The 15,959-nt window shown below is 43.2% G+C and overlaps 1 protein-coding gene across 1 annotated transcript in view; it reads right to left on the reverse strand.

The window, feature by feature from the left end:
* PTPRG (protein tyrosine phosphatase, receptor type, G) overlaps positions 1-15,959 on the reverse strand; it is a gene marked incomplete at its 5' end in the record, with an annotated part of 318,517 nt that overhangs the window by 168,553 nt on the left and 134,005 nt on the right. Inside the window, 1 exon segment of the mRNA XM_009883627.1 lies at positions 15,844-15,957. Within this exon segment, the coding sequence (XP_009881929.1) occupies positions 15,844-15,957 (114 nt within the window).

The following is a 15,959-nucleotide window of genomic DNA, read 5'->3' on the forward strand; positions in this document are numbered from 1 at the left end:
AAAACTGCACTGAAATACTAGATTATTTTTTTTCCAGGGAGAATATGAATTTAAAGCAGCGTAGAGGGTTGATGTCAGCTTCCAGTGCAGACAGTTTTATTCAAAAGCAGATGTCAGCCTTATAGGCTCAGAGCTTATATGCAGCAGTCGTAGCAGCACATGCCAGCAGCCTTCAAATGCCAGCTCTGCCTCTGAAAGGATGGGTGAATCTGCACCATACCCACTGTTCCACTGCCAAGGTCACCACTTCACCAAGCTGTCACAGAGCGCTCCACCTCCTGCTTGTATATACGATCACGCAGGGGTAAACATGTCAGCTTAATGCCCTTCTGAATTGAAACTGAGTTACTTTCTGCATCTCAGTTTTTTTGGAGTCCCATATCAGAGGAAGAAAATGTCCTCCGCTGTTAATAAAACCCAGACTCTGTCCTTGCATCATCTTGCCCATCCTTCGTGCCTTTGGACTGTGGTGGCACAGGCTGTCTGGGACAGATCCTTCTCTTCTTAGATACTTCTTTGCACAGGAGAGATAGACTATGAACATAAACACATACCAAAGGGGAAAACGGTGCCAGAAGTCGAGATAAGGCCTTTTCTGGACCAACAGGTGTGTTGATGCTCGTGGGCTTTGACTTGCAGGAACTGAAGAAGCCACCATATATTGACCCGAAAGTACTCAGGAGCCATGGGCCAAGTCACTTTGCAAATGGGACGCAGGATCCTAAGTCACTTACACACTTTTCTTAGGTTCTTCCCACTGCTCACTAATGTTGCCAGAGCTCTGTGATACTGCGTTGGAAAGCTCTTCAAAATGCAAAATGTTCTATGATAATCAAGCAAGTCTTTTAGCATACAGTTTGGTTTTATACGTGCTTTTCATGCTCATAGAGTTAAACAGCTCTAGGCAGCAATTACTTTGTTAAAGATAAAACAGTAGGTAACAGTAAAAATATAATCATTTTTCCTCACCCAAAAGCAGATCGCTAAAGAAAACCAGTTCAGCTGACAGCATTGGAACCCTTTTCTGCTGAACTGGGATGAAACACAATAGTTTTCCTTCCTCGCAATCACACTTCCACAGCTAAGCCCTTTTCCAGTCGTGGCCTAACCCTGGCTGCCATCACATGCTCGCACCCAGGGGTGCCACGCTCGAGCCTGACCAGCCTTTCACCCCCCCTCACCCAACGCAGCTCCTTAGTGTGGCGGCAAACCACTACCGAAACAGCGTCAGCACAGGTAGATGGTGCATCTCCACCTTGCCGAGTAACCAACTGTGCTCAATGCTCTTATTTGCCCCTCTGTCAACAGAGACCCTGAAGACCCCCAGAGGGGCGTCCCTATTCAGGCTGTGCATTTCGGAGCTTGGCACACGCAGCAGTGCCCTCCCCTCCCTCCCGCCTTCGGCACAGCTCTGCAAGAAGAGGTGCCCAGCACATACTGGGGGAATCGGCTTGTTTTCAGACGCCATATCTCTGCTCCCGCTCCCTCAGCTGGTTACCCAAGTTAACAATGCCCATGTTTACGTGGGTATTTCTAAAGGGAATAACTGAAGCCATTACTCAACTTATGGAAACATCTGCAGTTAAAAAAAAAATTAAAAAAAAATTACACTCAGCAAGAAAATCCTCCTCCCTGTTGTGGCAAACGCACAATTCCCATTAACCCCAGCACAAGTCACACATGCTTTGAGAAGGGTGAACCCCTGAGTGTTTGGCTATAGCAATACAATACCAAATATCACTCTACAGAAATACAAAACTACAGAAACAGTAAAACTTACCACCCCAGGCTGACACTGAATATGTCACCAAGACTTTGTAGGTGCACAAACATCCTTAATTTATATATAACCTGTGTGTATGCATATATAAATGAGAGCAAATGTAGAGCAAAATCACTTATCAGATACTAGTCACTGCTTCTTGAAAGGAATATGATATTTCTGTTTGAACCGCACTTTAAGTACTTTAAATTGAGATACCGAAACCTCTTCAACATCATTAACCTGGATTGAAAATAATCAATAAATAATCATTTTGCATGTAAGTATGAAAGGCAAACGTCTGATACATTAATTGTGAAACCCCTTTCTGTACTAATGGTTGCCATAACCTAAGGGATCGATTCCATTATGGATATTTACACAGTGACCTATTAGGAATACACGGAAGTATCATTTTTTTACATTGATTATCCATCCTTAAAACAGATAGTAATGTATACTTAAATGCATGGATTGCAAAAATCATTTTTAACCTTTATTACGTACTCTTTGTTGAAAAGGAAATCATTGAGCATCATGGTATGAAGGACACAATTTCAATTTATGTCTTAAGAACAGAGGACAATTATGAATGCATATGAGAAAAAAAAAAGTCCTACTTGTAATAGCTGGGCAAGTGAGAGCTACCTAGAACACAAATGTTCCTAACTGGAACCCAAGCAAACAATACAGACATTGCTGGGCAACCAGAAAATAAATACATACTAAACCCTTACAAACTGTATCGCCTTTCGGAAATGCCTGAAGCAAAATCCCCCTTCTGAATAGCTCCAGCGTAAACTCTAATAAGTGTGCTTGATGCCGGAGGCAGTACTTTTTAATTTGACAGGCTTGTCCTTTGTCCAGTTTCTGCGGTAAATAGCAGAGCGCAGATAACTGCAAATCCGACCCGCTGCCGCACAAACGGCCTAAGGGTTAGACAGAAACGCACCCACGGGAGTTCACCTCCAGCCACGGCCCCTGCCCGCCTTTCCCACCCTGAAGCACCCGTCACCCGTGCCACCAGCGACAGCAAAAACCTCCACTTTGTGCTCCAAGCGGAGGGAAAGTCCACAGGTTACAGGACCGTCTGGGAAGCGGAGCAAGGCGGGCATCACAGGCTGCCTGCAAGGCGGATGCTCTCCAGCCGGAGAGGCCAATGGTGGTGAAATACTATGGCCCCCATGGAGGGGACATAAACGTTACAGACCTGGTGATGGCGATCACCACTATCTGGGCATAACTGGAGAAAATGGGGAGAATTTAACCTGAGACAGAAGTTTCTCTGTACAAGTGAAGTCTGGTCGTCTTCAGGTCAGTTTTAAACCAAAGGTGAGAAACTGCTTCTTTTATTTGGCAGTAACTCTGTGTAGGGCACTCACCAGGGAAAAAAAAAAAAAAGAAACTAAAACCTCCTAGTACATTTAAAACAAGCTGTCACTAGGTTAACCAAGCCCCAAAGAAGGCACGCAGTACCTGCTCTTAGCAAATTCACTTACTGATTATCAAATCAACTCAGCGATTCACCGAAGTGCCCATCATCCCTCAAGGCCGCCGCCACACCTGTCAAAGAAAACCAGGCGCCGACTCCTCTCTTAAGGACATAACATGTGTCAAATTGAAGGTCCTATTCAAATCACAGCTTCCTGCCAGTTCTGATCTCCTCTGCCATCTTTCATGCCATAATCTGCTTAAAATGAACGAAACCCACCGGTTTTGAAAGTGCCAAACGTTGCAGCCGGCGGCGAGGATGACCCCAGCCCCTCACGCTGCCGCAGCGAAGCGCCCGTCGATACCAAGAGACAGAGGGACGAATAATCCCTTCCCCGGCGCTCGGAGGGCAGCCACTGATCCTTCCAGTCTTTATCAGAAAAAGGATTTTTGTTGTTGTTGATGTTGCAAGATAAATAGGTCTCTTTCAACGTGAGCTTCTCCCTTGCTAGACACAGGACATACGCGTGGCGCAGTCACGGGAACAATACTATTCTGCTGTACGTCTCCTGTCCTTCACAGCAGCACTCGTTAAAAATAACATTTTCAGTCCCATTTAATTCTTTCAAAACGCACGCATGTGGGGGAAACTGGTGAGTCTATACAGACGAAACATAGATCCAAATCTCTCTCCGTACTTACAAACATGTTACTTATCTGCATGAGCATTATTTCCAGCGTGCACGCACTATTTCTGTGTCCTGGGGTGTGCATCACAGCCCCACAAATAATTCCCCACGATGTGCAGGGATGTGGACCACCAAGACACGTTAACAGAAAGCAGCAGCATTAGGTTTAACCCAGTGACATTTTGGCATTATTAGCCGTGTGAGAGCCTGGGCAGAATCTCAACCTACAAAAGCAAAATCTGAGCTGTGCCCAGCTCCCCCTCCTCTCCTCGCCGTGGGGTCTGCGGAGCCAGCACCACCGAAGCTTTACGTTCAAAATAGCTCTCGCACAAAATGCCCTGCCATTGTAAGCGCTGCAAACGCTCAAACCTGTTCTGCATGAGGCCTCATTTTAATCTTTTGAGCATCCTTTCTTTTTCAAGCATAAGCAGATTAAGCTCACCAAGCATCCTTCTTCAGCAATCATGGTAGACGCATTAAAATACAGTAAATGAAGAAGGGCCGATAAGGTTGTAATGAATGCATTATCTCAAATCCCAGATTGCTGTAACTTTACAGAAGTAAAGAAATGAACCTAAGAACAGACTTTAAATACCGTTTCAAGGATAAAGTATCGATGTATTGATCTTATGAGTGCTATTATCAGATGGCTATCTCTGGGTGTCAGGTGAATCCATTCACTGCTAGCAAGACATGCTAGGTTGTCAAGGCCCAAAAATTATCCTTGCTAATTATTTCTCTCCTACTGCCCTTTTCAGTTCCAACTTCTGACTCCTGCCAAATTATTCCTTGTAGTGTTCCCGAAGTGTTTTCCACTTCTATCTCACTTGATCACAATGGGAAAACATCAAACTAACCCTGTTAATAATGCAGCAATACTATGTCAGAGATCACATGTGGATCTTTTGCTACCTCAAGTGTTAAGCACGCCCAAACGGTTTGCTAGGAAGCTGTCTTTGAAATAAGAGCTTGCTTTTCTTCTACAGAAAACATTAATTTCCTCTTATGTGGTCTCACATTCAAACTCCTCAGAGTTGAGCCCTGCACTTCAGCTTTCATATTTCTTTTATTTAAAATGCACCAACACAACAGCTGTTTGAGCTGCAAGCATCCAGAAATTGCTGTTTTCAGTTTCTTGAAAGACTAACTTGTAAGATTGCACTCCTGTACCCTGAAAATAGAGCAGCTCTCTTCCAGGCCGTGCACGCACAGCCCCTATACTACAAAGGAATAGGAACGTGAACATTTTATCAGAGGCAGTATAAGAAATACCCGTTTTTAGTTTTGACCAATCTGGGTCTTGGTCTTGCTACTACTAAACTGTCTGATAAATCACCATATGGTTCAGTGGGAGGGCTAACAGGCCTTTCATAAATGGTATGCCAGCAACAACAGCATGCAGCTTTCAGCCTTACTTAGTAAACAGCGTGTGGTTTAACATCAGTGACTGGTATGATTAAAGGTATCTACTTCGGGTATTTCCTCGAGGCAAAGGCCCCTAAAATTTTTCCTAGTTAAACAGGGAGCAAGGGGAATATTAGATGAGGTTGAAGAGAAAGACATGAGTATGGATCTGAGGATGGGTGACTCCATTTATGTTCAGGAAATAATGCGTTTTACTTTTATTCTCTTGAAATTTCATCTTTTGAATGCAGCTCATTAAGTGAGCGCTCACATTTCTGCCTCCCCAAAAGAATGAGACCTCTCAAGCAAAGAATTTCAAATGAATCTTTTTTAAAACCTTCCCGTTATCTCCAATCTCCTATTTTGAACTGGATGTAATGACATTTCTTTTTCTTAAGGGATATTATGGTCCTGCCTGGTACATGCCATCACAAGATTAAATGTGTCACTCAACTCTCAGCAAGCCACCTTCTCCTCAAGAGCACTAACGTGCCCTAAGAGGATCTAGACCTCAGTGCAAGGAGAATAGAATTTCCCCCTCAACCAAGGGTGATAAGAAACTAAAGAAAAGTGGTTTCCTCTTCTTTTTGGATGAATTTTGTAATTTTGGGTACTCATCCGTGGGTAGTTTTGCATTTAAAAAGTTAAACCTGCTACTCTTTGAGAATCCTTGAGCACTGCATGCAGGCATTGAGCACTGAACTTGTTATCTTAGACACTGCCACCCTGAAGGAACAGAAGCGCTCTATGTAGGAACAAAAAAAATCAACTGAAATCACCTTTACAGCAATCCCATTAAGGTAAAAAGCAAACACAAGCAGCGTTGCAGTCATGAACTTCAAAACACAGAAGGTAGTTAAAAGCTCTGTAAGAAAAAAATGACAAAAATCAAGAAATTTAAATTTCCATCCCTGGCATGATCAAGTCCCAAAGACGTCTCTCCCTTCTGTAACCAGATGTGTGATAGATCTTGTGCTAACACGCAGTTTTAATTCTCAAGTCGCATTCACCACCCAGGGTGAGCAAGGTTGCCTTTCCACCCTTTATTTGGTGTCCGAGTCTCTTCAAAAATCGAATTTGCCCCCAGTCCAGGAAAAGAATGATTCATCCTTAACTTATTCAGGAGACACTTTCAATCTTCTTTTCCTGGACAATTAACAGCCCCCTCTGGACAAACTAGCGCTATTTTGACAGACCAGGTGCTGTTTTCTGTGCTTGACTAAACTATTAACAAACTGCTAGCCCACTGCAGCGGGTAAAGCTCTTTCCCACCTGGTAACACTATTTCTAATTCTGGTGGGAAGTCCAAAATTTGTTATTTCTTACACACGCGTACATCAGAAGATATGTTTTATTAAAAAAAAACCCACCCTCCTGAATGGTCCATGGACAAGGATACCCAAGCCCTCTTTGCGGGACACGGTCAGAAAGGCTTTCCTGCCCAGGCAGGGAACGCGCTGGAGGCAGCTGCAGGCGGGAAACAGAAGGGGCTGCAGATTCCCTGGAAATACGAACCTGCTTCGCCTCCTCTCCAAAGCCAAAGGATAAATGAAAGCCCCTTCTGAGGACAGCCAGCCTAGATGGGATGGTGGCAGAAAAGGACATTATGGGCCTTTCGAGGCACGTGCTGAAAAGCCTAACTAATTAAAGAATACCGATTTTTTGCTTATTGAGCCGGACAGAAAAACAGAGAGCAAAAGGACACACGCATGCAGGCTATTTTCCCCCAACTGTTTTTTCTTTACAGAAAGATGAGTGCTGTGTGTCTCAAAGCATGAACAAACACATACCTTTTTTTCTCATTTTCAACCACTTGATTGCTATTTCATTTCTACCAGACAGTAAACTCTTGCTGTGTTTTAGATCCTTTTTCAACTTTAGTTAACCTTCCCATCCTGTCTGGAAATACAACGCCTGTGAACTGGGGAAATAACAGGGACTACACTCATATTGCTGCCTGATCTCTTACATCATGTGAAGCTTTATCATAGGAAAAACAAAGCAATTCATCCCTGCAAAGCCTGCGGTTACAGCAGCGGTGCTGCTGTATCCCGAAGCAGGAATTCCACTGGGGCAGGCACTGCGCAAACCCAGCACAGAGATACTCTTTGTCCCAAAGAGCTTTTAAACTCAATATAAGAGACAGCAGGATTCAGGAGGGATGGCAAGAACATAAGTACGATGCTACTGATCAGCACAATCCGCAGTGAATGCACTTCACAGCCTGCCTGCCCCCAGAATTAAAACGCTTTTCCGGTGACCCACATTATAAAATCTATTTTAATGAAAACCTTTTTGGACACACAAATAACAAAACAGCGAGATGCATCTTCCTTTCTGGTTTACACAACCTTTTGGTTGTCATCCCTTAGACAACGGTTCTTTAACATGTGATAAAATAGAAAAAAAAAAAAAAAAAGTAAAACCTGAATAAATGTACCAAGTTTTCTAACTGCGAAAAACATGTCTGACGTAATTTATTCTCTTGGCATGAAATTATAGCAACTGTTTAGAATTCTTCAGGAAAAAAAAAGTACAAAAATGCAATCAGTAAAGCACTAGTATAATAGACAACTTAAATCATTTCCTGCTTGCTGCCTTAAATCATGATTAACATTGGTGAAATCTATTCCCACTGTTTGAGACCCAGTGAAATGACTTCCATGGGAAATACTGGCAGACAAGCTACCAACAAGCCCATTAACCACATTAAGGTTTTGTTTTGATTTTTTGTGTGCCAAGGAAATATTATCACTTCTTAACACATTTGTGCAATGTTTCTTTTCTTTTTTTGCCAAACGTTATCTATCTTTGTTATTTCCAGAGGGCTTACGGAAATAACTACGAGGGGTCATACATCTCCAGGGGAAGACGTCCCGAAGTCCCAGGACTGTTAGACTTGCCCAAAGGAAAGAGGCAGTGCCGAGCATGTGTTTTTAACCAGTGTCCCTTGCGTACAGCTGCCCTGGCACAGCATGGCATGAAAACCGCAGCCCAGGGACACTTGACCGACCTGCAGCTCATCTCTCTCTAAGCCTCACGGACTTCATGGCTGTGTGTGTGACTCTGAAAAAAATTGCCTTTCTGCATCTAAGTTCCCAAACTTAAAAAGCTACAAGCAGGGTTGGAAAACTCGGCTCTGGTTAAGACTGAGGTGGTCATTTCCACCGAGAGCAGTAAAATAGCCCTCTGAAAGCTGCAGGAGCAAGTTTCTTTCTGCAACGTTACTGAAGTCCCCGTAGTTAGCCATACTAAATGAAGTGGGGCTTCTGTACAAGATGTATTTGCCCAGAGGGATGCTGAGGTTCAGCCAACTCCTCGGCTCTCCTCTAACCTGGGTTAGAAAGCCTCCAGGCACAGCCGCCCTACCCGCGCCCGCCTCCCGCCATCACCACGGGGGGAAGGAGGCTGACATGGACATACTGAGAAGAGCTGCTGCTCAATGTCCCTTCGAGTCTACCACAGTCATACCCTGTTCCTTACAGCTCGGGCCAAATGAAGTCACCTCCTCATAATGAAACACTTCACCCTGCAGAGATCTGCCAGACACTCGAATGTGGCGGCTACCTTACACGGTGAATCAGCAAAACCAGCTTTTACCTGCTGTCCCCATCCTTCTCCTCCCATAATCACGTAACTATTCCAGAAGAACAGAATTTAGCAAGCTCCAATACATACTTTTTTCCCCTTTTCTTGCCACGCTGAGCGTCCAGAGCGAATGCCAGTAAACCCAGTGGGCTCAGGACCCAGTAAGCTCAGCACGTAAAGCTCACCTTTACAGCTGGGGAGAGACAGCCTCATTTTTTTAACTCAGACAATCCCACATTTCAAGTAACAATCCTATTGAATCTGCTACCTTTCATTAAAGTAGCTCTTATAACTCTGTCAAATTCTCCAACCTTTGTATTGATTTTTTTCTCCTATTCAAAATAACTCTCCTTTACAACAAGAGCTGGCTGTCAGCGTCTTATCTCTTATTTTCACCCCATCTGATCCTCCTTCTCCTTGTCAGTCTTTCCAGATTCCAATTAATCATGTAGAAAATCAGGGATTTATGTTAAGAGGAATGTATAACTCTTAGCTCATCATTAACATACTGTAATTGCAGTGTAGTGCTACTGCCGCAGACCTTTTCAACAAGACAGCGGAAATCCTTTGGGGAAAGCAGGACGTTCCCATCCAACCTGAAAGGAGTTATATCTGGTTCGTGTTACCGGATAGTTATTTCAAAATAAAACTCTGGATGCATTGTAACGTTTGCGACTCACTCTAGAAATTACTGGGGCCTGGCAGGCACCAGGAAGATGCTGCCATAAAACCAAAATGCTGTTACATCCCTAAATTTTGTCTGGGTCTCTACACGAACAGTCCCCAAGATACGCTAACCCCTCCACTAAACATATTTTAATTTCAGACCATTCTCTCATGTTTCTTCTTAATTATCACGGGGCATTCACAGAAAAGATCAGCCAGATGGAGACTAAATATTTCACTACTACAAGATGAAGCATTCTGCACTAAAATGGAACCTTGATTGCAATAAAGTCATTAATTACAGTCTCAACTGATTCTCCTGTCAGTATACGGGAGGCACTAAAGACAACTGTGAGGAGACAGTGTATCAGCTACACTAAGGAAAATAAAACAGTAAACCAGACAGTTATAAGTTGATGTTTAACTCGCACTGCTCATGGTCTTTGCAGTGCAATAGGATGGAAACTCATCCATGTGCTCACTATATCCATCCATTTTATGTTTTAAAATTATGACACACTGATTTCCCGACGATGAGAAACCTGAACAAGTTTTAAAAGCGGTGAAGAGCAAAGAGCAGTAAAGTCTGGAGAATCCTGGAGTAAAATCTTACTTTACTGGAGATAAGACAGAGCAGCTTTTTTGGCTTTTTAGCATCTTGTATTTGTAGAGTAATTTATGGCTATCCAGACCTCCAAAGACTGTGGGGAAAGGGGAGGCAGAAGACTGTAAGAAAACAGACCGAAAAAAAGGCTGCTAATTGACAGTTTGAAAAAAAAGGAAAAAAATAATTAAATGTGAAAATCCCCAAGCCGTCTCCTTGTCTGAATGATTAAGTCAGGGGTGCTGTAAGGGATGTAGATGGAATAAGTAGTGCATGCTAAATTCCCTGGACACTCTACAGCACAGACAGCATGAGTATGGAGCCAAATCCTCACTCAGAGTTTCACCAGCACATCTCCCATCAAAGTCACTGGGAGCTCTAAGTATCCCCCTATAAGTGTAGATTTGGTCCTCAGAGAGAATATTACAGTAAAATTACTTCAGACAGTCAAAGTCTCACACTGTGATATATTCCCAATGGCATTCTTTAGGTCCCTCCATCATTTACTGACTTCTACTTTGTTGCATCCTGCCAGATGGAGGCAAGAAATTTGAAGAGCAACCGCTACACGAAATATAAGGAAATAAAACCAACGCTAGCTCCCTGTTTCACAATTCGTCTTCACTTGTGCTTGAAGCCAACACCAGAGATCTTTGCAAAATTACAATTACCAGATACACTGGGTGCCAGAAATAATAAACCCAGCTGCAACACAGCAACATCGGGTGTTAGCTCTCTCCTGTATATCAGGAAGACGTACTGCCATACGTTCACCTTTTTAACATGTCAAAAAAGCACACAAAAATCTAAACAGACTTACAAATGCACCAAGAGTAAAACTAAGTAACAGAAAAGGCCCCGATTCTAACATTAAAAAGCAAATATCCCCTGCCGTCCACGGGTGGACAAAAGGCTGGGCATCTACTGCAGATGACTCCAGAAGTGATAGCAAGACTTGACATTCTGGGTAAAAGCAAGAAAACGTTACTTTGTCTCACTTTATTCCCTATAGTAAAGGTTTTTGTGTAATCCATACTGCACATCTCTTCTACATTAACGACATTGATTGTCTTCTGCCTGTGATAATATAAAACATCAGAATTTAAGTGATATAATGAGAGGTAGGATAGCACACAGTGCTGAACTTTGGCAAGGAGATCTGAGCATTCAAATTAGAGCAACTAGCTGTAGATCTAGACCACGCCGAAGTTAGGATGTATATTCAAAGGGAAAAGGAAGAAAATCAAAGAAGTAGCAAGAACAAAGACACCATTAGAACCTGGAAAGTCTTCTAAGAAACATGCTTAAAGAAGCACAAGAATTGTTACTGCAAATGATTGTTTTGTAATAATAATTTAGTGAAATGAATCTATCATCATAACGTAAAAGCTCGTTAATCGACATGAAAGGGTGTTAGCTCTTAATTTTCTGCCAGGATGGTTTGTGGCATTTTGTTGGGTGGTGGTTCTCCCCCCCCCTTTTTTTTTTAATGGAGGAGAACTCGAGATCTCCAAAAACATGCATGTTGGCACTTGTGGGTACGAAATCACATTGCTATTTCAGAAGACAAGTTGATGTTCCTGTTACCAATTTGGCCTAGACAGTGCAAGTTTGTTCATGTAAGATTAAAGGGATGAGGTCTCTATGGCATATTGCAGTATGGTCCTTGGAATAAGATTCTCATTTACTAAATAAATTACTGTATATTACTGTATAATGGTGTTCACATTATAACTGACAATTAGCGCCATTAAAGAGAAAGCTCATAAACAGCCAAAGCTCACATCAAATTAACACAGTCATGATTAAAATCACTCTTCTGATTTCTGCTCTTCACAGAAATAATCAGCATTTTGCATAAAAATGAGTATGAAGCAGCTCAAAAAAAAAAAAAATAAAAATCACAGTTACACTGGGACAGTGGTACCGAACTCCGCCAGCACAGCACTGCCACGTCAGCTCTTCGCTTGCCTATGAAATATTAAGCTCCGGGTTTCCCTCCTAGCAGGGAGCCCGCACGGCGTGCCCTGCCTGCCGCCAGCTCTGCGCAGGCAGGGCTGGTAACCGGTGCGGTGACACTGGAGATTAAAGCACTGCAATTACTCCTCTTGGCTCTAATGAGGGGAACCTGGGTTCTCTCCTGGCCTGAGGGAAGCTCATCTTCTTTATTTTAATTTTGTCACTTCGCCATTTAAATGGTTTCTAGCTTTTGCATGTTCATTTATACTGCTTCGACTTCAGAAAGAGAAAGAAAAACCTGAGTAATTATAGCAGAGAAGAACAATAACAAAATACAAAGGAGTCAGCAATTCATTAAAATTTAGAGAAAGTGATGTTAAAAACTTTTCTTAACTTGAAGAAAAAAGGAGAGAGACTTTTTCTAAGCTGGCGCAGAGCCCACATCCTCATTAGGATTCGCACTCCACTCACACAGCAATACGCTAATGGTACCGCTTTAATCTTCGGCATCACAGCACTAGTTCCTGACCTCACCCAAGATGATTGTGCTAAACTGGCAAGAGGGAGGGGAAAAAAGAACCTTCAAGCCAATGCTGATCGAGCCTGGTATCATGAACTGGAACCTGGCTGTGGATGAAAGTTTGAGGCATGTGGACATCTCCATTCATAAATGCTACTTAATGCTACCTCAGAGACAGCCAAGCTCATAATGGCTTCGTAAGGCTCAAGTATCACCAAAGAAAATCTAACCAATAAATAAGTAATCAAGACCACATAATGAAAGAATACCATTACATATGCCATGGTTTGAAAAGGAATCACAATATGCTACATATGCATAAAAGTACTGCAAGATAATATGCCTTTGATCCAACATGCCTTTAAAGCAGGAAACAAAAGGATGTTCTCATATATCTTACCAACTAATTTAACATATACATCACAAAAAAATATGATCCAGATGGGCTTCAATGAAGGAAACCAATTAACGTAGACAGCCTTACCATCTGACACATTAGTTGTAATAATAAAAACCAAACAACATGGTCAAACAATAATGCTCTGTATTATATCTGACATTTCTAATTAGTTTCTGCATCCTCTTCAAGAAAAAAGACTACCAGCGAGCACTTTGTTTCCCAGAGGAAAATATCTAAACTTCATGCGCACAGAGCACAGTCTATGGATGAAGCTGCTCTATCTGCAATTCCCTTGGGATGTGCTTTGGAACTAACGGGTTTTGCATAGTCCACATCTGGTTGCACAATTAGACTCAGAAAATGTTTCCTTTTAGCTGCATCGTCACCGTAACTGCTGCAGACCTGGAATGCCTGTGTGCTCCATAAAAGCTTCACCTACATCCACAGGCTCAGAATAATCAGAATTATTTGGGCTTTGCTTTCTGTAGGATAGGATCATGTTTTTGCCTTTCTACAGCTTTGCTAGAAATGCTATTTCTCAAATGAAGTACAGTATTTCTGGCACAGACCTCCCAGCATCAGGCAATTAGGGTTGCATCAGACAGTTGCAAGCTGAACTACAATTAGCATCACAAATTAAAAGCTCCACTACACATACATGTACAGTTACTGTTTAAGAGCTCGAATCCCAACTATGAGGACTATTTTTTCTTGTATTGGCAAGAAGTTTCATCACCTTAGACCTACTGGACCCTTCAAAATCCACCCATGAAAATCCTCTCCAGTGCACGATTGAAATTTGGAATTTTTGGGCAGGAGGTAGATAGCATCACAACGGGGAAAGGCTTGGTTTGGAAACTGTTCTTCCTTTAAAAAATAGTAAAGGAAAGACTGTGGGAATTCTGCTAATGCCATCATACCCAGGAAGGTCAGAGAACAGAGGTTCATGTCATTGCAATGAATACAAATCACTTGGAAAATTACATTTTCAGTATTAACACTAAACCTATCTGATACAGCAGTTTATTTTGCACAGCATACAAGTGACCTAAATTCAGAAAGGCAGTCTCGTCTTTTTCTTTTTCCAACTTTAAAGTACTAAAAATTAGTATTCCACCCAATTGAAAATGAAATGAAGAATATTTAAACCAACCGAAAGTTATTTCTTAGGAATTTGCTTTTTTCCAAAGTAAAATAGCTTCCATTCATCAAGCCAGCACCAAATAGCCTTGGCATCATAAGAACGGGTTTCTGAAGTGGAAATACTATTTTTGACACAAACAAGAAAGCCCAGGCTCCTTTACCATCTCCGCTCCCAGAAGTTTCAAAAGAGGAGTTGACTGCCTCTGTAGACTTCCTGAGTGCTCCTTCTGCCACCCAAATAGAGGGTTACAAATGTCAGTATTGCCAACTGAGACAGGGCAGCATGAAAATGTTTGGGCCTTTGCTCCATGTGTATAGGGGTGGCTCCTTGTAAGAAATCACAGCTACATCAAGCCAGAAAGCTGTTGCAAAAGCTCGTTAAAAAGTAAGAAAATAAAAAAATCTTTGCCTCACAGAACATCCAATGTACAGGTTCAGCACAGGGAGACAAAAAATGGCTTCTAATTCTCATGTGATGGGGCAGTTGGAGCAGGGAGGTAAGAATCAGAGGTTTTGGTCATGTACCAGAGTATATAACAACCTCACTTTGTGCTTTGGAAGCCCCTTCCCACATCCCGAAAAAATAACTTGGCTAAAGCGGCACATGAGGAATATGGCAAGCTGGGGGCTGAATCAAGTTCTTGCGAGACCCAGCTCACAAGACGACCATTTCTGCCTACCCACCCATCAGCTTTCTGGGCAAGCACAGCTTCCTGCAACCTGCTCATGTCCACGGGCCATGCTCTCAAAGTGCTTATCTGCTTACCGACAGGCAAAGGTAATCCCAGATAACATCAGTTTTATCTCACCATGCAAAACCTCGAATATAAAGTGAAAAGTATCAACGCACTCTGTTGACACAGAAAACATTACACTGCTGACAGAGCAACCCAGGACAACTGGTCACAAGCCAAGACCCAACCGTGCCAGGCTCCACAGCAGCCCCACGGTGCCCAGACTCTCCCTGCCATCTAAAGGCACGTCCTTGTGGTCAGCTGCAGATGGTCACCCAGCCCCGTGCTCTGAACACGGCCACGTTTGCAGGGTGCTGTGCCCGAACCGGTACCTTGCTCCCGCTGCGGCACCGCGCTCTGCTCCCATAGCCGGGCGGCCAGCAGACAGGGCCGGATCGGGTCCAGCTGGCTCCTGCGCCGGCAGAGCAAACACAGAGCTGTTTGCCCAGAGCTACGTAGCCATCCTGCTGGTACAAGGCAAGGGACCGCAGCTGAACGCAGGTAGGGAGTGGGCTGTACGTGTGCAAAGAAGCAATACTGATGAAAGACAACGCTGTTGGCACAGTGGCTCCCAAACCACTGCTGTTTGTTTGTAAGCGTCATGGGAAAGAAAAGATTTGGAGGACAATGAGGTCACTTTGTGGATATTTGCAAGGAGATCCTCCCACACATGAACAGCTTATGGGAGAAACCAGAAAAGTGGCTGTTTGCAACCGAACCCATGGGATGAGAGCGCTGGCGAGGCTAGCAAAGCACAGCCCAGAGCTGACAGTGCAAAAGCACATAAGAGATGATAGATAGAGTGCTGCGAGCGCCGGAAGGGCCTTGAAAGTGATATGTTCGCTGAAGGAAACATTGCCCTATTTCACAGTCGTCTCAAACTACAGCAATACATTCCGATTTTATTTTTTTCAAGAACATAAGCGCATGTCTTTCCACTCACCTCAACGGGGAACCTCTTGCCATTGATGCTGTGCTCAGAGCCAGCTGATCCGTTGCTTTGACCCCAGTGAAACTCCACTTTCTCTGCCTTGAATCTGCCCGGCAACCCGGCACCAC

This window comes from Charadrius vociferus, unplaced genomic scaffold (assembly GCF_000708025.1).
Source record: "Charadrius vociferus isolate BGI_N301 unplaced genomic scaffold, ASM70802v2 scaffold324, whole genome shotgun sequence".
In the NCBI taxonomy this organism is placed as follows: Eukaryota; Metazoa; Chordata; class Aves; order Charadriiformes; family Charadriidae; genus Charadrius; species Charadrius vociferus.